At 39.9% G+C, this 26,943-nt stretch overlaps 1 protein-coding gene across 1 annotated transcript in view; it reads right to left on the minus strand.

Annotated features, from left to right (window-relative positions):
- CARD14 (caspase recruitment domain family member 14) overlaps positions 1-26,943 on the minus strand; it is a 53,600-nt gene that overhangs the window by 12,101 nt on the left and 14,556 nt on the right. The window contains exons 3-14 of the mRNA XM_044003309.1: positions 15,044-15,369; positions 11,512-11,679; positions 10,146-10,265; positions 9,547-9,672; positions 8,724-8,894; positions 8,082-8,183; positions 7,202-7,338; positions 6,337-6,431; positions 4,025-4,085; positions 3,560-3,752; positions 1,568-1,694; positions 381-618 (exon numbers count right to left, since the gene is read on the minus strand). Coding sequence (XP_043859244.1) covers positions 381-618; positions 1,568-1,694; positions 3,560-3,752; positions 4,025-4,085; positions 6,337-6,431; positions 7,202-7,338; positions 8,082-8,183; positions 8,724-8,894; positions 9,547-9,672; positions 10,146-10,265; positions 11,512-11,679; positions 15,044-15,369 — 1,864 coding nt within the window. The remainder of the gene's footprint in view (positions 1-380; positions 619-1,567; positions 1,695-3,559; positions 3,753-4,024; positions 4,086-6,336; positions 6,432-7,201; positions 7,339-8,081; positions 8,184-8,723; positions 8,895-9,546; positions 9,673-10,145; positions 10,266-11,511; positions 11,680-15,043; positions 15,370-26,943) is intronic.

A 26,943-nucleotide genomic window follows, 5' to 3' on the forward strand; every position in this document is an offset into this window, starting at 1 on the left:
TTATTACTAACGGGTACTTACAGGTAAGAGGTAACAAATCTAACAAAAAATTATTTATGGAAGAAGCTGTTTTAACTCTTTGTATTAATTCATCACCCCTCATTAGCTTATGGTTTAGAGACAGCTAGACCATGATAGGAAATCTTGTATCACCCTAAAAGGACCTTGGTTTGTTCCCTGGGTACCATAGTATATTCTGGGCAAAATCATGAAAATTAAGCCCAAAAAACATTCTTCAGGGATGCACCACACCTCTGCCATGCCCCCAAGATCATTAGCAATATCCTAAGCTGATATTCAGCATGTGGTAGGCACCCAATCAGTTTTTGTTGAATGAATGAACGAATGAGTAGCATTTCTATTTGACACAGGCAACTCACTGTGAGTAGTTGGGGATGGTACCATGATCTATGTCCTTCATGCTATAGAAATCGACTCGATGTGCATGCCAACAACTTTGGCCTTGGTACATGGTGTCAGTGACATGCAGGATGTCATTACACTGCACCTGTAGCTCTCCATCTGCCTTTCCCTCCATGGCCAAGTTGACCCGGATATAGAATGAATCCCCTGAGGTGGTTATTTTGTTCTCCATGTCCTGGATCAGTCTCTTGTAACCTGGCAATAATGGGGAGAAGAGAAAGAACAATGAAAATGTGGAAGGGGAATGACATTGTAGACCAGAGGGCAGTATGATAGAGCAGCTAACACTAAAGAGAAAAAGATGGTTACGGTTGTCGTCTTCATGCTCAAAGAGGACCAAAATGTCTTCGCTGTGCCAGGATACAGTGTGTCCAACTGTGGCTGATCAGACCAAGATGAGCTTGAAAGGCTCAACCACAGGTCAGGCGCAAATAGCCCATGTGAACATTTGGAGTAGAGATGTCTCTAAATTTGAGCATCTCACGTGATCTTAGTATTAATTATAGCTTCAGGGCTGGAAGGGACCACAGAGACTGTGTAGTCCAAACCCTTCATTTTGCAGATGACAAAAGTGAGGTATGGAGAAATTGAATGGCTTACCCAGTCATAAATTTAGTAGCAGAGGCAGGTTTTGAACTAAAGTCCTTTTATTCCAGAACTAGTAGAGTTGGGATCAGCAGAAGGATTTCTACTGAAATGGGGAGGTAGATGGCACATTGGATATAGTGGTGAGCCTGGAGTTGGGAAGTCCTGAGTTCATATTCAGCCTTGGACATTTAATATCTGTGTGACCCTGGACAAGTCACTTAACTCTGTTTCCCTCCATTTCCTTATCTGTAAAATGAGCTGGAAAAGGAATTGGCAAACTATCTCGGTATCTTCACTGAAAACCCCCCAAAAGGTCACAAAGAATCAGACATTACTAAAAAAGACAACAAAAAATGGGATTTCTAACTACCTTGATTGCCTATGGAGACTAAATCTGGACATGTTCTAAATTCTGTTCCCGGCTCTAGAGTTGAGTGGGGAGTAGTGAGTGTGCAATGACCAGAGGAACAGAATCTTATGGAGACTAATAGCTGATGGGGAAAAGGAGTATGGTGAAATTTTGGGAGGGAAATAAAAGATTTCAAGGAATCCGTACCCTCCATGTTGACCTTCACAGATAGACAGCAGAAGCCATTCACCCTCTTGAGAAGCCCTATTGCCTGCTCCAGGGTTGTGTCCTCCAAAACAGCCTTGAATGTGATCTCCTTCGAATCATAATCCACCTATGGACAAAGCCAGCAACACTTACACTAAGATGACAGCTTGAGTCTGCAAGAGAATTTACTCCGTGCAATTCAGCAAATACTTAAGTGCCTACTATGTGTGAAGTTTTGCACTATCACCTATTACCAGTCCAAAAATGAAAGGGATTTTGTTGCTGCTGTTAACCTCCAGGGCTCCTTTGATGTCAGCTTCTACCAATTCCCTGATTCAGGGGTGACTCAGAGATGATGGCCCATTAAGAAAAGGCAGCCTCTCAGTCTAGCTGTTCACATATCCTGCCCATAGTAGAACTCAGACATAAACCATACCTTTGTTATGTTCTTCATAGGGTAAGAAATATCAGGGGCTTAAGGCTTCTGACTGCAATCTTTCTCTAACACAAGCATGTCCAAGAGAACAGTGAAGAGCTCAGATACTATTTTCAATAACCTTGCTGCTGCTAACTTTGTGACTCAGAGCCATAATCACTCAAATGCATTGGCATTCTATGAACCCAGAACCTCAGGCAGTTCACAGTACAACCCATACATCATAGTTTCCAAAAGAAAGAACAGGCATGTTTAGAGAAAGATGCTAAAGAAAAATAAATCCCTGAAGCCATATTGCTCTGTCACCCACAGGTCTCATTAGGCCCATCTCTCACTTTTCTTCTCAGATGACCAGCCCTCAATTTCAGTATAATTGACCATCCTTTAACAAACACCAGCTGAGAGGTCTCTCTTTGCTTTTATCTACTGCCTGCAGAGTAGGAGAAAAGCTGATATCCTTCTTAGGACCACTGAGTACAGCTGCTATCTTCTAACTGCCCTGTCTCGGTAATTATGGTAATGAGAGGAAGAGTAAAATGGAGTCAATGAAGATGAAATTCATTTCATCTGAAATTTCAGGAGGAAGGACCATGACTGGGGGCAGTACATCTTGGACCCCATGTAAAAGACTTTGCTCTCATGATTTAGTCCAATGTGTCATTTAAATCCAAGTGGACAAGGGATAATTTTCTGTTCTTTGCTGAGATCCTTAGCAGCAGCTTAGCTGCTCCAGCATAAAACTAGCTATTCTTCCTTATGGGACAGAGTCCAATTTCTTCACCATCATTTGCCAAGAAAAGCTATCTCCTGCCACAGCTTGCCCCACAGCTATCTCCCATCCTAGCCTTGTTTAATTAAAAAATCTCTCAGACTTACAGCGTCTAGTGGAAGAAGGGACAGAAATGGAAAATAATAATTTATGCAGGCAGCTAGGTGGCTCAGTGGATAGAGTGCTGAGCCTGGAGTCAGGAAGAACTTAGTTCAAATCCAGCCTCAAACACATCATCTGCATGACCATGGGTAAGTCACCGTGTTTGTTTTAGTTCCTCATTTGTAAAAATGAGCAAAGAAAATGGCAAACCACTATAGTATTTTTGCCAAGAAAACCCCAAATAGGGTCAGGAAGACTCAGACATAATTAAACAAGAACAAAAATAATCTATGTATAGATTTCTTTAAACACAATTTTTATAGAGCTTCTTATTAACTCAATGCCTACAGAAGACCTGAGAGGGTCCTTTCAGGGAAAGATTCTTATGTCCTCAGGAGAGACACCGGTGAAGATGAAATGATCCATAGAGATTATTATTGAAAAGAAGCTCCCAAGATAGAACCTGACTCATATGCCAGAGGGTAGGGCATTTTAGGTAGTCTCCATATAAATCTATATATGCCCATATGCCTAATTATTTAGATAGTTAGAGAGGCAAATAGATTGACAAAGAGACTTAACTATTCTCTAATGTTTTGGGTCATCTACAGTACTATTTCCTCTCCATTCATCAGAAAAATCAAGTTATTCACACCACTGGGGACCAGATGGCAGACATACACACCATCATGATCTGGGTGCCAGAACGCAAAGCCATCTCATCTGCTGTAGAGCCAGGGGTGACCCGGTGAATGAAGATGCCTGTGTGATTTCCACCGATGATGCTGATTTGATCCAAGAAGGAGTCCACCTGGAAGGCCAGTGTTGTTACCTGACTCAGGATCCTCCGGGCAGGACGTCTACGCACCAGAACATTGCTGAATGAAAAAAGTATTTTTTCTTCTTCAGTACAAGCCCTGCCTAGATGCAAATCAAGTTGGTCTCTTCAGGGCCCTCCTGGCTTTAGGAGTCTGTAATTTCTCCCTCCAGTGATCCATCAAGTAGCCTGAACTACAAGTCATGTCTTTGCCTGGCCCCTGAAAAGTCCATCACCTCTCTTGCCCGGCCTAGACAGAGAATACAATCAGGAGTTTTCCCCTTTATCCTGCCTCCTCAACTCCATGACAATAAAAGGGTCCTAGAAACTCACCTTTCTGGGGGGCAGGGACTTGGGGAAAATGCCTTCTGGACACTCTCTATTCCAGGGAGACCTACTAAGAAATATAGAACAAGTAAATAAAGACCAGACTAGGCCAAGATGGAGCTAATTGTACCTGAAAAAAGGTCATAGGATTATATAACTAAAACTGCAAGGGACCCCAGAATCCAACCAAATATTCCACTGTTACAATCCTCTTTTCTGTCTTCCGCAGGTTCACCCCATCGGCCTTGCCCCATAGGATGCCAAACAACTGCTGCACCATACTACCTTGGAGAAATACAATGGTAGAGGCCCTTCCCCCACCTCCCTAAACCAATGGACAATGTGGCCAGGAAGTCAAGAGATGAGTTCTAATCCCAGTCATACACAGCTTTGTTACTTTGGTTAAATCACTTAATCTATTTAGACCTCTATTTCCTCCTCTGTAAAATGGGCTTTTTGATGTTTAAGGAACCCTCTAGCTTTAAAATTCAGCGATCTATGGTTTTCTCACAAAGCTTCTAGTGTCCTTAAAAGTCCAGTTTCTCTGGTCAATGGGGCTCACCAGTTTGATGGTGCACTAGCACCACCTCGTGGCCACAAGGATGAATCCCTGATAGGCAGATGGGGAAGAACGCTGGAAATGTGATAGCCTCTCCACCTCACAGCAGTTATACTTTGGTTAGCCTTAGACAGTAGTGTGCTGGTAAATGTTTAACAACCAGCTTCCCACTTCCACTCCCTCAATACAATCAAGAAAACATGTACGTATAGCATACTTTTAAAGTTTAATCTGCACTATTAACATTTTCTCCATTGATTTCTTAAGTACAGAATATCAATTAAACAATAAATTAAGCCCTGATTTATTTGTTTGTTTGTTTGTTTGTTTATTTATTCATTCATTTGTTTATTTATTTCTTTATTCATTTATTTATCTGCAGGGCAATGAGGGTTAAGTGACTTGCCCAGGGTCACATAGTTAGTAAGTATCAAGTGTCTGAGGCTGGATTTGAACTCAGGTCCTCCTGACTCCAGGGCCAGTATTTTATCCACTGTGCTCCCTAGCTGCCCCCTAGCCCTGATTTCTAAGGTATAAATGTTCATGCTGAAAATTTAACAATTGATATTGTCTCTGGTAGGAGTGGGCTTCAGCACACCACTGCCCTTAGATCATTAGAGGAGACTGCCATGCTGTCTTACACATCACCCTTTAAATCATAGGGGTGTTTGTAGGGGTCACAGGACCTGGGAAGGGACCACAAAAGCCTTAAGACTAGTCTAACACCCTCATTTTGCAAATTAGGAAACTGAGGCCCAGAGATTGTGATTTATTCAAGGTCACACAGGTAGCTGAGTTAGGGCTTGAACTCATGTCTGTTGCTGTCAAGTTTAGCTCTTCAAGCTAAGTACTCTGTCCAATTCTCCTAATAATAATTTGTGCAAACTGCCACTTAATAATTGTGTAAACAATTATTATGTCTTGGCCAAGAGTCCTGAATTTCCCATGTCCTACTGAAGACTAAAGTTCATTGTTCTCCCTCAAAGAGTGGAAGGATAAGTTTTCCTGGACCCAGTGGTACAGAATATTGGAGCTATAAGGAAGCTTAGAAACCATGTAGTCAAACCCTTCATTTTACAGATGAGGAAACTCTGGCCCAGAAATGGAAAGTTACTCACCTAAGTCAACATAGTTAGTAATTGGCAGGGTCAGGATTTAAATCAAGGTTGTCTGACTCCAATTTATTTCGGAGAAAGAAACAGAAACAGAGAGAATAGAACTTGTGCTATCTATACACAGATCTAAGAAAGGAAGGAGGGAAGGAAGGAAGGAAGGAAAAAAGGAAGGGAAGAGAAAGAAAAGAAGAGAAGAGGAGAGGAGAGGAGAGGAAAGGAAAGGAAAGGGAGAAAAAAGAAGCAGTAATTGATTACACTACATGAAAATGAATTTTACCAAAGGTAACACACCAGAAGCACTGCAACGGAAAGAGTGTTTGGAAAGAGCTTGGAGCCAGGGGGCCTTAATTAAAATCCCAACTTTGTTACTTACTACCTGTGTGACTGAGGAAATCATTTAGCCTCTCTGGTCTTTGGTTCCCTCATCTAGCTGGACTAGAGGACATCTAGAGTCACTCCTAGGTCAAAATCTTTACTCCTATTATCTAACTTAAGCTCTTAGAGGTCAGGGGTGGAAAGGGCAGCCACAGGGATCATGTCCCTGAAGGCCCCTTCTCATTACCCTCCTAATCTAAAAATGGTCTGGTCTCATGGGAAATTGCCTGGCTAACTAGGGGAGATTTTCCAATAATGGTTGTACCTACCTCCCATATCTACCACCTCATAGTCCAGTTCTATGTCATCTATCTTCTCTCCTGAAGAGATGCCAAAATCTTTATCAAGAAACTCCTGAGAACTGCTACAGAGAAAAAGGAAGAGGGATTTCAGGGCACTTCTCCCCAACCCAGAGAGGCTTGTCATCATCACCACCACCATCACCACCACCATCATCGTCGTCGTCATCATCATCTATACAGCATGAAAAGTTTTCAAGATATATGAGATCTAACAGAAGTCAAAATCATGTTCTAGCAGTATGAGTTACATATCATCCCTGTCATCCTGTCTTCTACTATGGTGTTCCCAAAGATGCTTTCAGCGAGACTATAGAAGACAAGTTTATGTCCTAATACTTTAAAAAAAATTTTTTTTTTTTTGCGGGGCAATGGGGATTAAGTGACTTGCCCAGGGTCACACAGCTAGTAAGTGTCAAGTGTCTGAGGCCGGATTTGAACTCAGGAACTCCTGAATCCAGGGCCAGTGCTTTATCCACTGCACCACCTAGTTGCCCCTATGTCCTAATACTTTGACTTAGTTATTTAAAAAAACCAACACTATTTTATCTACCTTATAACTGTCCAAAACATTAAATATAAAGACAATGACTTGTCCTGGGACCATTTCTAGCTGAAGTCCATTGAAAAAGATGAGAAGAATGAGATTACATTACATTATATTTGTATAATATTTTACAGCTTACAAAGTATTTTATTCTCAACAAGCCTGTGAGGTTGGTAGTCTCCCTCTGCACACTTCCCTGTAGCTGTGTTCTATCACACATACAACCTGCTAAAGCCAACCCAAAGAAGACTCGATATGGTTACCCCTAGGTCTTCCTCAGCCTCATACCTTACAGAAATGGGGTCTTCCTGGAAGTCTTCAGCGACTCGCCTGTAGATTGATTCCTTGCAAGGAGGCAAAGGGCTACTAGAACGGAAACTTGCCATCAGCTCCTGGTTTGAGGTGGTGCTCAGATCTGGCCAGTGCTACCCAGGTAAGAATGGCAGAGGGTAAAGATCAATAAATTCTCTGCACATACCAAGAAGTACTTACGTTCCTATTGCACATACATATACTCATGTTATACTCAAATATCAAATTACATTGATAGTCACACTTGTATGCTGAGTTCTGTACATTTGCATATAGATACACAATGCACTTAATAGCCATATATCCATAAATGTACCTTTCCCCAAGTTATAACTCCCTGTCTCTCAAGCAGGACCATGGAGAGTAACCTAAGTTCCCTCTGCTCTTCCTCCATCCTCCTCTCTCCCCCCTAGACAAAGGTGAGGTAGAAGGATGGCTAAAGGACAGCTCTTTGGAAAGATATTAGCTTTAGTAGCAGTCTTATGTGCCCCTCAACACAAGTACTGCATCTCCTTAACCCTTCTGTATAGTCATCACCCCCTAATAGGGCCTCATGGCAATGCTTTCCCTAAACCCCAATTCTCAGACTTTCTGGACACCATTATAACCTAACAGAATTGGACTACCAAAGAAAGCAATTATTTACCAATGACACAGGAGGGGAAATAATTAGTGGCTTGAGGTGCTGTAAATTTCCCAGAAGCCTCTTGTTTCAGGCATTTGCCTAAACTGTTTGGTGAAAATTGCCCTACATTGTCCACCAATGCAGTCAGGAATGAATGAGCTTTTAATGTCCTCTAACTAAAAGTAAACTCAGTCTCTGAGAAAGCATGAGAGTGAAGGAAGATCCTAATACCTCTGTGGAGCTTAGGAGACTGAAGTCACTGTCCTCCTGAGGATTGATAGCATGCATCCTTATGAGCCTCTGTTTTCCCCACTTTGAAGGTTCCCCAGTGTGCTCTTTGGTCTGCCAAAGAATGGATCAGACAAACTCATTAGTTTCAAGAAGGTGTTTATCTTGGATACTTTTATACTTCTAGTCAAACTACTCCCAAACTATTCTCCTCTCACCACCTTCCTGGAAACACCAGTTCTTTCTTCTTACATCCAGAGAGTCCTCCTTGGACACAATCAGCAAGGCCCTGCCACATCCCCACCCCTGAGACACCAAAAGCAACTGGATTGTTAGATTTTAGCTCCTTTGGGAGGGAGCAGGGAAGAATCAAAACCTGGGGTTTTTCTTTAACCTAGCTTTTCTACTTCATGTGATACTCTAGTTACAAATGGCACCCCAGATACTGACTACAGTATGTTCATCTGTATGTGATTTGTATATAATTCCCATGGTGTTTATTGCAGGTCAAAATGGGAGCCACAGTTTAGATGGGGAAAATTACTTGTTGGCCACAGATTTGGCACTTCCTCATTCTCATCCTTCCTAAGCCAGGGTGAGTACAGTGGCCTCCCTCCCTCTTAGCACTCCAGCCCTCTTCCTCACCACAGGCAGCTCATCCCTTACCATACTCATTGGTTCTGCCTGCGCCTTTTGGAGCTTTTTCCGTAGTTCACAGACCTCATCTGTTAGTTCAAACACCTTTCTTCGGAGGGAGTCTTTTTCTGTCAAGCTGTGAGAAATGTCCATCTGGGCCAGATCCCTTGCACTGTATGCCTGTGGGAGCCCAAGAGATCATGTACCACTCAGAAGCAGCAACCTTGAGCCCTTGGGGCAGGCATAGAAAAGACAGCTAAAGCTTGGAGCAACTCCACAGGAATTAATGGCTTTGTATAAGGCAAGGCTACTAAGATTTTTTTTTCAGATATTCTGGAATTAATTTGCACCATCATTTGCATTTTGGATCTAAGAACTTTTAACTCTAAGTCTGGAAAATCAAACAATTCAATGCTATCTACTTCCGTTTCAATCAACTCACTTGAAATATGGAACAGATTTTCAAGAAAGCATTAAGGTATAAAGAAGGGCAGAGGAATCAGGGTATAATCATGGTTGATGGGGAAAAGGAGCTGGAAAATACCCTCTTCCTTCCTGGGGGAAACCCTGTTCTATACCTCCTTTGAGATTGGCTTCCTTCATCGGTTTCCCCAAATCAGGAGCAAGCTGGGGCCAAGACTAGAGGGGCAAGTTTTTGAACAAAAGTGAGGGTGCATTGGGTAGTCTCCCTACCTCCATGTCCCCTAGGGAGGAAAGCAGTTAGCCAACCAAATTCTTTTTTCTAACCTATCCAGGTTCTGGAAATGAAACCAGCTGAGCTGAAAACTGATGAATTCCAACACAAGCATTTTCTTTCATTCTCAGGGGATACCTGGTCTCTCTCTTTCTGAAGCTCCACCACCTGGCTTTGAAGGGCATTCATCTTCTCCTTGTAGATTTCAAAGTCCACCTTGATTTTTTGGAACTGAAAGAGGGTCTGCTCTTTTTCTTCCAAGTACTGAGCCAGGGTAAGAAAACAGATAAATTACTGACATTAGTATGGGTCTGGGTTGGGGACAGGGGTAGATAGAAGAGGTTAAGTGAAAGTGGAATCTTACACAGCATTAACCATTCTATTTTTAAAATGCCAAAGTTGCTAATGGCTTCTCCTTTGCCTACACATTTACATGGGGTGGTTAATTTCTATGCATATTTGCATCATGTTTATTTAATGTCTCAAAATACAAAACTCTTTTCTTTCCTTTCTCCCAATAACTCCCCAGCTTTTTTCTTCTCAGGAAGGCAGTTTTCTTTCCTTTAACAAAGTCACTGAATCAAGGTAAGCAAACCTGGCCCAACAAAGAATTGATTGGTCTCCACCTAGATAACAGACAGCTTGACTTCCCAGAAAGTCCAGCTTCCATATTTGCTAACACAGACATGTCTTTTGGGAGGAAAAATGTGGTAGGAGGTGGACATAATGTCAGTTACCTGCTTGCGCTGTTTCTCAGCAGTAACCGCTCTTTCCCTCAGGGAATGTATTCGATCCACCAGTTCCTGCCTGCTATCCAGTGCCTCATCCAAGTTCTGTTCCAAGATGTCCTTCTCTGCCTGTGATACTGAGCGGTCAGTATAGGGTACCTCAGCCCAGTGACCCCAACCTTGCCCAAAACCTATCTCCCTAGGGAGCAGGGGATATTGCCAACAGTGAAGTCCTAAGCATGTCATCTCATTCAGGGCAGAAAAAAAAACCAATATCATGTAAATTAGCATAAGTTTATAGCCAAAAATTTAAAAAGGAAACAAGCTATGGGAAGGTTGTATGTTTAAGTATGTATAAAGAGAGTGTATAGGATGATGTACTTGACCTGAGTTCCAATCTCACCTCTGATACTTATAAACTGTGTGACCATGTGGAAGTCACTTAACTTTTCTGAGCCTTCATTGACTCTCTAAGATTATAAATGTGGTTGTACATATTATGTATATTAGACAACTAGATAGTACAGTGGATAGAACACCATGACCACAGTCAGGAAGACCTGAGCTCATATGTGGCCTCAGATACATACTATCTGTGTGACCCTGGACAAGTCACTTAACCCTGTTTGCCTCAGTTTCCTCATCTGTAAAATGAGCTGGAAAAGGAAATGGCAAATCATTCTTTGCCAAGAAAACCCCAAATAGGGTCACAAAGAGTTAAACATGACCAAAAACAATTGAACAACAACAACATACATATTAATATATATGACCTCAGAAAGGATCATTGATCTAGAACTGAAAGGGATCATCTAGTCCAGCCACCACATTTTACAATCAAGGAAACTGAGACCCAGGGCTATTAAGTGACTTGCCTAAGGTTTCATAGATAGTAAGTGTGAGAGGCAAGATTTTAATCTAGCTCTTCTGACTCTAGAGACAGAGCTCTTTCTAGTATGTTTGAGTTCCCTCTGGGGAAGTTATAGATAGGTTGCAATATACCTGAGTAGAAGAAATTCCCACACCAGTGAAAAGGAAGTCCTACACACACACACACACACACACACACACACACACACACACACACACACACACACACATTCCCACACACAGAGCTAACAAACAACTCAGGTTCAATTTTTTATAGTCCAAGGGAGACAGATCAAGAACAGGATGTCGGAATCCATTGAACCCCCCATTTTCATGTTAACAAGTGAAAAGTAGCTGTTTCAACCTTCTCCATCATGTGCCATATAAGGACACTACACAAGATGTTTGCCTATGCCAAGAGTTCCATGCCCCAGCATGTTTCATGCTCCAGGCTGCCCATGACAATATTTGACCAGTCCAACCCTGGTGGTTGGTGTATACTCACTTGGCTGAAGGTCAGAGACTTAAGCTTCTCGTTCTCCTCCTTGAGCTGATCAATCTCTCCTTCTTGGAGTTCCAAGTCATTATTGATTTTCAGAAACCTCTCTCTAGACTCACGCTCACAGGAGGAAGTCATCTGGACCCGAAGTAGCTCCTGCTTCATTAGATACAACTGTCCAAGATAGAGAAGTACAGAGATCAAAACCTTGGCCTCCATGATAGAATGCAACTGGCTGGAGACAATCACATGGCCAGCTCTGAAGAATTGTCATTCCCACTCACCTTAAAAAAAAAAAAAAGAGTTTTTCAACTAGACCAGAAATCACTTGTATTGTTTATTCTACTTTAATAATGATAGTTATAAAATTCAGGAGTCCTCACATCACAGATAGCTCATAATCTTTTTAGGGGTGTCAACTAATGAAAAGTCAATCCCCTGTGACAAGGGCAAGGTATTGTTTGTTTTGTTTTGAGAGTGAAACACAAAAATTATGCAGCTGGACTTGAGACCTCTGTTAACACAATCCATGAATCCTGGAAAGCAATTCCATTCATCCTATTCACTTACCCATTGGTTACCAACCATGAGTGTTATTATGAATGATGTCAGATGTCACCTAGTAGCCCCCAAGACTTGTAGTACAAGGAATTATGCAGTCATGAAATGTTAAGAAATTTGAAAGGGGATCAGAATAATGTATTAATTTGAGAGCCATCTCTGATAACATGTCTTTGTTCAGATATTCGGTTGTGTCTAATTCTTTGTGATTCCCATGGACCATGCCATCCATGGAGTTTTCTTGGCAAAGATACTGGAGTGGCTTGCCATTTCATTTTCCTGCCCAGGGCACACAGCTAGTAAGTGTCTGAGACTGGACTTGAACTCATAATTTGAACTGATAATACACTGTCTACTTCATTCAAACATGTTGGAAATAAGTACCAGTCACATATAAATTACATGTAAAAGCTTATAGCTTTAGAGACAACATGGCATACTAGATAGAAAGCTGGCCTCAGAGTCAAAAACATTTGAATTGAAGTCCTTCTTCTGATAAATACTGGCTTGGGGAGAGATGACAACTTCTCAGTGGCCCCAGACAAATCTCTAGGACTAAAAATTGCAGACTAGGTTTAGATCTGCATTGATATAGTTTCCTTATTGGGAAATCCTTATACCAATCTGTTCTCTGTTTCTCACTAGAGATAGATGGACAGACAGATAAATAGATTAGGTAGATTAAAGAGATACATTAGATAGATAGATTTGTAGCTCTTCTAACCACATCTGCATCTGTTGAAATGAAGACTTCAGGAAAATAATATTGAAAACTATTCATTAAGAATATATTATTCGGGGCAGCTAGGTGGCGCAGTGGATAGAGCAGTGGCCCTGGATTCAGGAGGACCTAAGTTCAAATCCGGCATCAGACACCTGACACTTACTAGCTGTGTGACCCTGGGCAAGTCACTTAACCCTCATTGCCCTGCAAATAAATAAAATATTATTCTCCTTCCACAAGCTGGAGAGGGTCCCAAGGGAAGTTCTAAATTGAAACTCTGAACAAAACACCTTTTCCCATTCACAATGGATGTGGTTGCAATTTAGAGAGAAAGGAAAATTGTTCCAGTGAGGCATGAGGCAGGTGGCTGTACATTCAAGGGCAGAGTCCATGAGTGTGCTCTTGGGACTAAGCCAAGAGACTCCACCTTGTGCTCTTCTCTTATGACAAATTTGTCCTTTCAGTGAATATCCCTAGGCTGAGAGGGTGGTGTGTGTGTGGATAAATCACACCTGGAAACTGAGGGACTTTAAACCATCATCTCAGATTTTATGTGACCCTAACTAACTTATTTCTCCTCTTGGGTGCCCTGATTATCTCCAAGTGCAAGGTAAGACCACTGAAGCACTTGTTCATTGGTCTGTAGATTAATTTGTACTCTTTGTACTTTGGGCAGGGAGGAACCAAGGAATCTAATGGAAACTTACACCACCTAATTTGTAGAGGTCAGTCTGGTGTACCCACATTCTCTTAAGATAAGGGTGGAGAAACTTCTCAGCAAAGCTGGGAACATTCCTGCTATGGCAATCTTCCAGGAAATGAGATTTATGAGTATCAGGAATTCAGTGATAGACTTTGCAAGAATATGGAACAAGAATGGATCACAATTATTAGTGTCTTGGTGGGACCAATTAACAGTAAAGGGACTCTTGTTTTGACTGTAGCAGAAACTAAGAGTCATAGAGGTAGGTGATTAATTTGTGCAGTAGGAAATGAGGAAAGAGACAGTGTGTGTAGGGGGATGGGAGGAGGAATCCCTTTAGGGAACAGATTCTTAAATCATACCTCACTTGAAGGCTTCCAATTCATGCAAAATGGGAAGATGGGGCCCTAACCTTTCTTTTTTTTTTTTTTAATAATTTTAAAAAAAATTTTTTTTAGTGAGGCAATTGGGGTTAAGTGACTTGCCCAGGGTCACACAGCTAGTAAGTGTTAAGTGTCTGAGGCCGGATTTGAACTCAGGTACTCCTGAGTCCAGGGCCGGTGCTCTATCCACTGCGCCACCTAGCTGCCCCGACCCTAACCTTTCTAATACCTAGTCAATATGAGATCAACCAGCTCTATATGGAGACAAAACTTGTCCAGTTTGCCATAACTCATGTCTCCTTTCACACAGTAGGTACTTAATGTTTGTTGAATTTAATTAAATTTTATTTTGAAGCTCAAAGTTGGCCTCTACTCAATTTCACCATAATCTCCCTCAAAGCTACCATAATTATTATTATATCATTTATTTTACCTCCCCTTGATAAATTTAAAAAAAAATTTTGTTTTCAGTTCCAAATTCTCTCCCTCCCTCCACCCCCTTCTCCACCAATTGAGAAGTCAAAAAATGTGATACCCATTAGACATTTAAAGTCATGAAAAACATATTAGCCATGTTTTTTTGGGGGGGGGGCAACAAGAAAAATAAAGAAAGTGGAAAAAACACTTCGATTTCCCTCAGAGTTTATCAGTTCACTTTCTGGAGGTAGATAGCATTTTTCATTATGAATTCTTTGGAATTGTCCTAAAAATAAGATTCTTGAAACCAGAAATTGAGTCTTCCTCATTCTATACCCTTAAACAAAAGTTCTGCACTCAGATAGTCAGAAGGCTGATAGATTTGGGAAAAAAGGCTTGGGGCAAATTGACTATGTAGGTGAATAACACATGATTTCAAATATATCTTAAGTTTCTTTTCAAGTCTTTCTTCATTTTCCATTATTTTGTATTATCTGTACCTTCTGCGCCTCCCCCCCCCCAATTTGTCCATAGAATTGAGAGCTGACAATATCCCTGGCTAGGATTTAACTGTCTGGGCTATACTTATGGCTTGTGAGAGATATGTAGTCCTTGGTGGGTGAGTCCAGGAAGATGGGCTTGTGAGTCTGTCCTTAGCTGAGATCCCAGAAAAGAGAACAGTAATATGATAAAAACAATGGAACCCTCAAACCACAAGATAAGAGCTGGTGTGAACGCTCTGCTCCTCACCTCCTCCTGCAGGCTCTGGCAGCGAGTGATGGCCAGGTCCTTGTCCTGCACTGCACTGGTGTAATGCATGGACAAATTGTACATCTCATCCTTCAGCTTCAGCACCTGGTGGAACTGGGCACTGACTTCCCTCTTCATGCGGTTGTGTTCAGCTTCCATGTCCCTGAGGCTCTTATTCTGGGCCCCCAGCTTCTGTACTTGCTCCTTTAGCTTATAGCAATGCTGCTGCAGCGCCTGGTTTCTCAGCTTTTCCTGGGATAGCTCCTGTTGGAGGCTGTTGATGGCACCGGCAAGGCATTCAGTCAGCTTGGAAGTATCGATGAGGCCTACGGGAAGAGTCATTGAGTGGGTAGGACGCCTTCCTATAGGACTTTGGGATTCCTGTGTGATCCCCCCTATGACCTGCCTACTTCCTTCTGCAACCTAATCTCCCGCTGCTCCCCTGTATAAGCCCAGGGCTTTAGCCCAACCGATCAATTTCCTCCTTCTCTGATTCCCCTACCCTACCCACTTCTATGTCTGGTGTTATTCTTGCCTATGTTCACTCTGTCATGGGATCACTGGACAATAAGTTTAGGGCTGGAGCAGACCACTAGACCATGCTGCTATCTTCTTACCTGTGATGCTTTCTTCCCTAGGATGCCTCTATACTACCAAACCCACCCTGCAGAGGAGGGAAATGCCCTCAAGGATACTTCCTTAGTATGTCCACGCCTGGGGTCTCTTCTTTTTGTTTTAGATGTGGCTCCCAGGGAGGCAAGAACATCTCTAGTGTTTTCTCCCATCACTCTTCTCCAAGGGAGACTTTAATTACTGGGATGAGGGAAAGGAGGAATTTGGGGCTAGAGACAGATTTTGTTCTCTTCAGTGAGAAGTGATACAGAGGTAAAATGATATCTTCCTATTCTCTTAAAAATTATTAATCTAGGGGGCAGCTAGATGGCGCAGTGGATAAAGCACTGGCCCTGGATTCAGGAGTACCCGGGTTCAAATCCAGCCTCAGACACTTGACACTTACTAGCTGTGTGACTCTGGGCAAGTCACATAACCCTCATTGCCCCACAAAAAAAGAAAATTATTAATCTAGGAGATTCTTAAGTGAACTTGTAAGGAAACAGACTGAAGTCACTGGAAATGGGCAAGTTTAAATAAACCGTGATCAGCATCATTGAAGACCCATTTCATTGTCATCCCAGATCCTATTGGGGACTGGAATGTGGGCAGGATCAAATAGAGGGATCCTTTATCCCTCTTTAAAGATAACATTTTTTTTTAAATTGAGGCAATTGGGGTTAAGTGACTTGCCCAGGGTCACACAGCTAGTAAGTGTTAAGTGTCTGAGGCTGGATTTGAACTCAGGTCCTCCTGACTCCAGGGCTGGTACTCAATCCACTGCGCCACCTAGCTGCCCCCTTTATCCCTCTTTTATTTATTGGAGTGTCTCAGTCTTGAAACCAGCCTCCAATTCAGGGTAGAATGAGTAGACACATGCAATTTCTCATAGGTGGTTTTACTTCAATCCCATTCCACTCTCAAGACCCACCACAGAGAGCAGCAAAGTTGCTCTTTTCCACATTCCTAGAACAATTAATTATAAATTACTATGCTTCTGTCCTCTCCCCGAAAAATACAAAATGCTTTGTTCTGCTTCCAAGAAGTTTATAATCCTGCCTAACTGCCTGCCATGTTTCTTTCTTTTTCTTTTTTTTTTTTCTCACATATAAACACGAGTAGGAAATGGCTTGTAATCAGAGCCCGCTTGACCAACAGAAAAACTTGTCAGTCAGCAGATGCCTCCTCCTACCACAGCTCCATAACAATAAAGCTTTTTTTATATTCTCTAATCTTTGAGAGCTGGGAGATTTTTTCCATGATGGATGTAGTTCATTACCTGGGAAATTCTAAAACACAGGCTTTGAGATGTCATGAGCTCAGCATTTGTCTGAGGCATCTAGATCTCCCTATTTGTTCCCTTACTTATTTTGGGGTTTTTTGTGCGTTTTGTTTTCGTGTGTGTGTGTGTGTGTGTGTGTGTGTGTGTGTGTGTGTGTGTTAAACAGGCAAGGATTATTTGATTATTTTTTATTTTTTTTTCAGGGCTGATTCTGCTTAAGTTTGGCTGGGTCCCAGAGTTGGGATCCTGTTATGTTGTTTTGTGCCAGCTTGAATGCTTACTGGAGCCCTGTTTTTGTTTCCTGTCTGGGCACGTTCCTTGAAATGGAATACAGGAGGGAGAATCTTTTTCACATCACCTGCACTCAAAACAACATGCCAGGTTTAGAAGTATAGATTGCTGTTGCACAAGTCACGGTCTATGTCATCTGCCTGTTCCTGGCCAAGTGTGTATATCTCTTTAAGGGGATTTGCAGAAGGGCTTGAAGCTTCCCCTGACTCAACCCTGGGAGCGACCATCAGCCACCAGGGTGAAAGTCTTGTATTAATGACTCAGAAGGTCTAAGACCTGCACATCAGCATACTTCTCTGTATCACTTTACTCCTCCTCTCCGGAGGTGTTATATGAACCATCTATCGGAACTCTGACTCCCGCTAGCCCGGAGCCTTTACTGGGGCAGGGGTTGAGCCTCTCTCCACCAGTGTGGGTGGGGAGAATTCTAACTTCCACCTTAGCAAGATCTTCCTGAAGGCCGAGGGCCACCTTGGCAGCTATTGCCACGGGCTGGGCATAAGCAAAAGAAGAATACCTTTGTTTTCCCATAGATTTGTGATGGGGAGAAGTCTTAGTTTAAGTAAGTTACAGTTTCCTCTAAGGAATCTCCCCTGCCTTCATGATTCGTTATTCTCTCAAGGCTTGAAGATTTTATGGACAAGCACTATGATAGGGGTAACCTCCTACTAGATAGTTTCCATGAGGGAGGAGCACTTTATATAAGGAAGTGCTAAATTAAAACAAAAGAAAAATGGCCAACTCTTTGAATGGCACACTAAGCCTTCTGATGTCACTATGTTTTTTCCTCAGTCTTGTTTGTTTTTAGATGTAAAATTGTATAAATGTCAGCAAAATTTTTTTTTTAATTTTTGTTGCTTTTATCTATAAAGCAGAAAGATGGTGCCTTGGATAGAATGCAGGGGCCTGGAGTCAGGAAGATCTGAATTCAAATCCTGCCTCAGACATTTGCTAGCTATGTGATCCTGGGTAAACCACTTAATTTCTGTCTTCCTCTGTTTCACTATCTGTAAAATAAGGATAATAAAAGCACTTACCTCACTCAAAAAGTTGTTGGAAGGATACAATAAAATAATTTTTTTGTTGTTGGTTTTTTTTTTGGGGGGGGGGTTTGCAGGGCAATGAAGGTTAAGTGACTTGCCCAGGGTCACACAGCTAGTGAATGTCAAGTGTCTGAGGCCAGATTTGAACTCAGGTCCTCCTGAATCCAGGGCCTGTGCTTTATCTACTGTGCCACCTAGCTGCCCCAATAAAATAATATTTGCAAAGCACTTTGCAAACCTTAAAATGTCATATAAATGCTAGCTATGTCTGGGGGTTTTTTTTTGGTGTTTTTTTTTTTTTTGGCAGGGCAATGAGGGTTAAGTGACTTGCACAGGGTCACACAGCTAGTAAGTGTCAAGTGTCTGAGGCCAGATTTGAACTCAGGTACTCCTGAATTAGGGGCGGGAGCTTTATCCTTTGTGCCACCTAGCTGCCCCCTATGTCTGTTTCTACACAGCAAAATTGGTTCAGTAAGGAGCACAGTTACATTAAATTTAGTTTGAGTCAGTTTTCTAATGAAAAATAACTTTTTGGTAGGAAGCTTTTATGATTCCAAATTGTCTGATATTTGAGTCCAATTTTGAGAAAATTAATCTACTCTTTTCATTATGATATGGCTAGTCAAAGTAAAAAGAAAAGATAATGGGAAATAAACAAGGGAAAAAAAACCTCTCTCATTCCTGAGATTTATTGAATTGAAAATAGCATGAGGCCAAATTTACAACTCCACGAGAGGAAAAAAAAAATAGGCATGAGCTCTGGAATAAAAATTTTTAAAGTACAGTGGAACAGAAATTAAATAAAGTTTCCCTGATTTTAGGACAGATTGTTAAATTGGGAATTAAGAAATTTAAGGGCTGATCCTTAGAAATGAAAGGGTATCTTACTGTTTGCTCCTTTCTAGTTTTATTGCCCCCAAACATTCATTATTAGAAGTTTCCTAAGTTATCTCTCTATTCTGCTACATTTCTAATCATGCTGATCTATGTTACACTTATAAACTGCACAATCCATATTGAAACTTTCTTCTGTTTTTCTTCTGTTTTCAGGTATGCAAAATCCTGTTTTTTGCAACCATGATTGTATTGGGAACTCTGCTTTGAGCCAATATCCTCCAAGACCCCTAAATTAATAAAAATTTTTAGGCATTTATGCTGAATCTCAGAAATGTTAGTGCTATCAAGCAGAAAAAACGCCAACATTCATCCACTTTGGGAAATGATTGTCCAATATTTTCCTGTGCATAGTGTGATATTTCTAGAGTTATTTTGGCTTTAGTATCCAGTCGTAATAAAAATACGAGAGACATTGGGAAATCAGAAATTTAATTTTTTTGTCTATAGGAAGGTGTATAAGAGAACCTTAAGAAAGAGACCTTCATGAATCCTACACTGAGGAGCAAATCGAAATCATGAATGGCTTTATGTTCTTATGGAAATTCATGATCCTCTAAAGATATACGGTCATTAGAAAATTGGATTTGTATTCTAAAATTTTAGATTGTCAAAGGCTATCTGAATCTTTCCAGGTCTTATATCTAGTAGTGGAGGTAAAAAGAGAGTAGACTCTTTGAACCCGAGTAACTTCATTTTAGACAGCTTTCATTTCAGTATATATTTAGCAATAATGCCTACTCTTAGTTTGTGGTTTTTCCTCCTTTCTTTTTTTTTTTTTAGTGAGGCAATTGGGGTTAAGTGACTTGCCCAGGGTCACACAGCTAATAAGTGTTAAGTGTCTGAGGCCGGCTTTGAACTCAGGGCCTCCTGAATCCAGGGCCGGTGCTCTATCCACTGCGCCACCTAGCTGCCCCTTTTTCCTCCTTTCTTAATGTTTAAATCCTTAAAAAAAATTTTTTTAAATCACCACCAGCATCCTTTTTAACATTACAATGAACAATGTCTCAAGATGTCACAAAAACATATCTGAGAACTGCAGATTTGGTTCTATCTTTCCTTGAATGGAACATTATTATCTTATACTTAGTAGGTTGATTACCCTGGCAATTTGACTTTGTTTTTCCCATTTTATTTTATATATTTGAGTGAGGAAGTATCTTGTAGTCAGAGTCCACTTTCTTCATTGAGACTGTTTCTAGGGCAAACTGACCTCTCCTTGCCTTGCCATGGCTTGTAACATCAGTAAAGGTTTTGTTGGGTTTGTTTGTTTTTTTAAATTCTAACAGGTGGGGGCAGCTAGGTGGCACAGTGGATAAAGCACCAGCCCTGGATTCAGAAGGACCTGAGTTCAAATCTGGCCTCAGACACTTGACACTAGCTGTGTGACCTTGGGCAAGTCACTTAACCCTCATTGCCCTGCAAAACCAAAACAACAACAAAAAAAATTCTAACAGGTAACCCAAATTTAGAATAGTGGGTCTTCTTTTTTTTTTAACCACAACATAGACATGGGCATCTCTGAATGGACAATTTCCCTCTACACAAAAGATATTTAAGGATTTTCTCCCCTTCCCACCAGATGGAAAGATAGTAATTTATTGCAGTTATTAAGAATTCATTTGTTCCTAAATTCATTCAAATTGTCTAGGCAACTAGGCGGCTAGCATTGGATTTGGAGTCAGGAAGTTCTGAATTCTAATCCAGTCTCAGATTCTTAGTAGCTGTCAAATCATGGAACTTCTTTGTGCCTCAGTTTCTTCATCTGTAAAACAAGGATAATGATAGCATCTATATCCAGGGTTGTCGTGAGGATAAAAATGAGATATTTGTAAGGTGCTTTGCAAATCTTAAAGTGCTATTTAAATGGTGGGCATTATTATTATTGATGATTTTTTCTTAAACTAATTATTAGATAGTACCACCTTTGAGAACACAAAGGGCAGCTCATTAGAACTAGGAATACTTATTAAGATGTAAATAAGTTGTTTATATAGTATATACATGATCAATGTAGTGGTTTATTGCTTAGAGTCTGAACTCTCCAGCCACCACCTATTTATGTAAATATTTTTGTTAACACACACATCTATGAAAACTTCATTAATCTCAAGAACTCCTCTTTGACAAACCTAGTAGACCTTTTTCAGTTTGTTGATGGGTCCTGTCAGAAAGACAACACTGAGAAAGCTCTGTGCAGACTACATAGTATGCACTCTATCAAATATCTTTACTATTCAAATTGCTGTCTGATTGCTCATTCAAGCCATATGTTGGCTTCATTTATATTTTATTATGAAGTTTCTTCAATAAAGACCTGACTTTCAGAAATATTTAAAACAAAGCCATTATATGAATACTATATAAATATAATCATATTTACTGCCTTAATTTTTTAAAGTATGGAATTTATGAAATGTGATATAAAATATGTCATGCCAGGCACTGACTTGTGGACCATGAAATTTTGGGGAAAATAGATTAAGGAGTAAAACTCAAAATTAATATACAACTGAATTACTTAATGTCAATTCAATCTGCTATTACAATATGAAATTTAACCTGCAAATACAAATTGTCTTTTGTGACTAGGCATATCCATAAAGTGAAACTACAAGTCTTCTCAATATAGCAAACATTACAGAAAAATAGTGGTAAATTATGACTGACTTTTCAATTTTACCTGCTTAACAGGCTAAATAGAATTTTAGATAAAAATAATCAGAGTTTATATTCAATGTTGCTCTTCTTCTTCTTCTTCTTCTTCTTTTGGGGGGGGCAATGAGGGTTAAGTGACTTGCCCAGGGTCACACAACTAGTAAGTGTCAAGTGTCTAATGCTGGATTTGAACTCAGGTACTCCTGAATCTAGAGCCAGTACTTTATCCACTGCACCACCTAGCTGCACCCAATGTTGCTCTTCTAAAACATAAAATGAGAACCCTGTAAACTGGAGGCCATAATTGTTGTAATAAATTGCATATTATATAAACCATATATATGTATATAAAGAGTGTTTCTCTTTTCCTTCATCTCCTCCCCTCCTCTCCTCTCCTCTCCTTTTCTCTCTCTCCTACAAAGTCCTATCAGTCTTGTTACTCCACTTCATCACCACCCTTTGCCCCTCTGATTGGAAAGAGGAGTCATAAACTCCAAAATCTTTATTTAAGAAGGGGCTGGAGGGGGGGGGGCAGAGCCAAGATGGTCGAGGAAAGGCAGTGACCTTACGGACCTTTCTCCACAATCCTTCCAAATAGCTTCTAATAATGCCATAAGAAGGCGTTCTATTCAGACATCTCCTCATTGCTCAGCTGGCTGCATTGCTTTGGGACTTTTCTGACTTCTTCACCATGTCCCAGCATCTGATTCCTTATTTCGTCTCCTATTCCAGGTCCCCCTTCTCAAGCTTCCTTTTGAGTGATGTCTTCCCCCATTAGATTGTAAGCTTCTTGAGGGTAGGAACTGTCTTTCCTTTTTAGTATTTGTATATTCAGTGCTTAGCACACTGCCAGACACATAGCAGGCACTTAATAATTATTGACTATTGACTATTAAGTATGGGTCCTTATTAGTGAAGTTTTATGATTCCAATCCTGATCAATTTGGAAGTATCCAAAATGAGAAAATGTATTAGAAAAAGAAAAGGTAACAATATACAGAAGTAAACTAGTACAATAGCCTATTATTTGATAAATCCAAAGAGCTCGGGTACTGGGGTAAAAATTACTTAAAAATTTCTGGAAAAACTGGAAAGTAGTCTGGGAGAAAGTAAGTATAGACCAATATCTCACATAGCATACCAAGATAAACTTCAAATGGGTACATGACTTAGACTTAAGAGGTGATGTCATAAACAAATTAGAAGAGAAAGAAAGAAATTACATGTAAGATCTATGGATAGGGAAATAGTTTTTGGCCAAATGAGGGTTAGAGGAGATCACAGAAGATAAAATGAATAATTATTATTACATAAAATTAAAAAGCTTTTGCATAAATAAAACTAATGTAAGTTAAAATTAAAAGAGAAGTAAGTAATGGGAAAAATCTTTGCAGAAAGTTTCTCCAATCAATATGTCATTTCTAAGATATGTAAAGAAATGATTCAAATTTACAAGAACAAGAACCATTTCCCAATTGATTAATATTCAAAGAATAAGAACAGGCAGTTTTCTGAGGAAGGAATTAAACTTATCAATAGCCATGTGAAAAATGTCCTAAATCACTACCAATTAGAGAAATACAAATTAAAGGAACTGGGAATTTCTACATCATAGCCATCATATTTGCAAAATTGACAAATAAGGAAAATAACAAATGTTGGAGGAGCTGCAGGAAAACAGGAACATTATTGCAATGTTGGTGGAACTATGAATTGGTACAACCATTCTGGACAGTACATTGGAACTATTCCCAAAAAGCCATTGAACCAAGCATACTGTTTAATCCAGGAATGCCATTGCTAAATTTGTACTCCAAATAGATTAAAGAAAGAGAAAAAGGATACATATGTACAAAAATATTTATAGCAGCTCTTTTTGTGGTAGCAAAGAACTGGAAACTAAGAGAGTATCTACCTTTTGGGGAATGGTTAAACAAATTATGTCATATAAATATGATGGAATACTATTGTGATCTAAGAAATTATGAAGGCAACAGATTTAGAAAAAGCATGGAAAAACCTCTATGCAGTAACGCAAGGTGAATTAAGCAGTACCATGAAAATAATATAGATGATGACTACAACATTGTGAAGGAAAGTAATGGTGAAAGATTTAGGAACTCTGAGGCAATGATCAGTCACTATGTCAGATGATTCTTGGCAGAAAGGTAATTGACTGAAAGTTCAGCATAAGGCATATTTTGAATGATCAATGTGTGTATTTGTTTTCCTTGACTACTTTTGTTTGTTACTAGGGATACCTTTGGAGGGCTGGGGAAGAATTAGATATAAGTGGGAGGCATGTGGGGGGGGGAGCAGAGGTGCTGATATGAAAAAAGTGAAGAAAAGAAAGAAAAAGCATTAAAGAGTCATAAAGAACAGAAGATCCCTTGACACACTTCCCCATAGTTCTGCTTGCCTTTGAATGGAAACATTTCCCATCTATTAGCCTATGGGTCTGGTTATTAAACCCCTTGAATAGTGTGGAGTTATAATTCATCAATTGGCTATTCCAAAAGGATTTTTGGATCAAACAGATTTATCCCTACATAGCTAAGAAAGGTTAATCTGTAATTTGTAGATTCAGACTTGAGCAAACTGATTCATTATGTTACAAAAATGCCCCCCTTCTCCCTCTTTCAGTATATTCCTTTATTACAGGAAATACCCCATGCACCTTATGATAAATTTCTAGTTTACTATGTATACCTAAATCTACAATGATGAGAATACAAAAGTGGAGTAATTGTCTTAAAGTAATTAGCCATTTTTATTTTTTATTTTTTAAATTTATTTTTTGTAGCCATTTTTAAAAAACTAACATTTACATAGCATTTACTATGTGTCAAACACTATACTGGGTGCTTTAGGATTGTTAAATCATTTGATCCTCACAAAAACTCTGAGAGATAGGTGCTGTTATTATCCCCATTTTATAAGTGAGGAAACCAAGGCAAAGAGAAGTTAAATGACTTGTCCAGGATCACACAGCAACTAAGTATCTGAGGCCGGCTTTACATTCAAACCTTCCAGATCAAGGCCTGGCACTCTATCCACTGTACCACCTAGCTGCCTCAATTTTCTAGTTATTGTTTGTGCTCACATTTTAGTAACCTCAAAGATGCTGATCACAGGTATGAAATCTATTAAAGGAAAACAGCAGGTAAGTCTTGGTCAATGAACCATCTCAGAGGACTCTAAGAACATGTACTCATTCAAGGACCCCTTTGCTCCATCCTTTCCCTCAGAGCCATACTTTATTTAGGTGTACCATAAACAAAGGGGGAATAATTGTGATTGAAACAGTTAGAAGATATTCGTTTCTTCAAATTTCCTTTCAAAACTTAACATTATTGGGGGCAGCTAGGTGGCACAGTAGATAAAGCACTGGCCTTGGATTCAGGAGGGCCTGAGTTCAAATCCAGTCTCAGACACTTGACACTAGCTGTGTGACCCTGGGCAAGTCACTTAACCCTCATTGCCCCGCAAAAAACAAACAAACAAACCCCAAAACTTAACATTATTGCTTGAACTGTCTTGAATGTCAGGTAACTAACACAGGGAAGTGTGCAGAAGTGACACTAGCAGCTAATCTCCCATCATAGGAATCTTTTGTAAAATGGTGTTCGTTTGAATATTTATTTGTATTTGGTTACATTCGGGATGGATTGAAACTTTCCTTTGGAAGAAAACTAAACTGTTACAGTTACTAAAGACTTTCAAAGAAATTTATTTTTTGATTTGTTATCTATCAGTAGTGACAGAGATGCTCATTGTATGGGACAGATTTCAAATGAAATTTTCAAGGATTTGAAGATTCAACAGCATTTTCATTGTCCACCACATCCTGAGTCTACAGGGAGCAATTGGATAACAAAATGAAATTCTTAAGAATGAGACAACTAAGGTTTGATTTTTGCTAACCCTGGATTTAAGTGGCCAGACTCTCTTCTTGTCACTGCAATGCATATTAGGAAATCTACAGACAGAAAGCAGAGCCTAATGCCACATGAAATTCTCATGACAAATCTGATGCAAATGCACCTCGTCTTCCAGCTATACCCATACAAAGGGATCTGCAATAAACAGATGAGACCCCGAAGAACCATGTCAAGCACTAATGAAATGCAGTCACTAATATTTATCAAAAATTTTGCCCAAACCATATGACATTCCCTGCCACAACCTCAAATCAGGAAACCAGGTCTACATGAAGACCCATCAATGAGGAAAATGCACTCTAGCCTTACTGGATCTCAGGACCCACTAACCACCTTATAATATTACCATCCTTATAGTTTATAAACAGTTTAATTTTTCCAATTTTATTCTTCATTTGATTACATATATATATGTAAATGTATAAATGACACACACATATATGTAGATCTATAAACATATACATATATACTAGCAGAAAGTGGCTCATATATTGGCTGACAGAGGAAATTGCCAATCAACTGGTACTTCTTCCTACCATTGCTTGTAATAAAGCTTCTTTATCTGATATATACCCTAAACTTAGTGATTTGTGGGATTTTTTTCCATGACAAATGTTTCTTATAGCAGTTTGTCCATTCTCTTCCTTTACCTTTGTCATATTCTATCTTGAAACATGACTTATGTATGCATATATCTTATGTTGATTATAATATTGGATACTCCTTAAAGACAGGGACTATATGATTTTTATCTTTGTATCTCCAAGCTTAGCATAGTGCATTGCATACTGTTGGTGCTTAATAAATATGTGTTAAATTTCATTAATGTCAAGAAAATGCAAGAGGAACAGCCAACAGCCCATAAATGTGAAATTTAGTTAAATAATTATAGTAAATTTTCCTTTATTTGTAGATTATCCATGCTATGGATTATTTACAAAAACTGACAGTCTTTGCCTAGTTACCCACTGATGACTGCCACATTTCTGGGCCATTGTTTCCTGTCATCAGCTGGTGCATATTCAGGGAATACAAACTCATTGTAATAAAAGTATATTACATTACTGTTATAATGAAGTAAATTTTATGATTGTGTTATATTATATATAAGTAAATGCAAAATCATTTTGTTTTGGGGTTTTTTCAGGGCAGTGAGGGTTAAGTGACTTGCCCAGGGTC

This window comes from Dromiciops gliroides, chromosome 4 (assembly GCF_019393635.1).
Source record: "Dromiciops gliroides isolate mDroGli1 chromosome 4, mDroGli1.pri, whole genome shotgun sequence".
Lineage (NCBI taxonomy): Eukaryota > Metazoa > Chordata > Mammalia > Microbiotheria > Microbiotheriidae > Dromiciops > Dromiciops gliroides.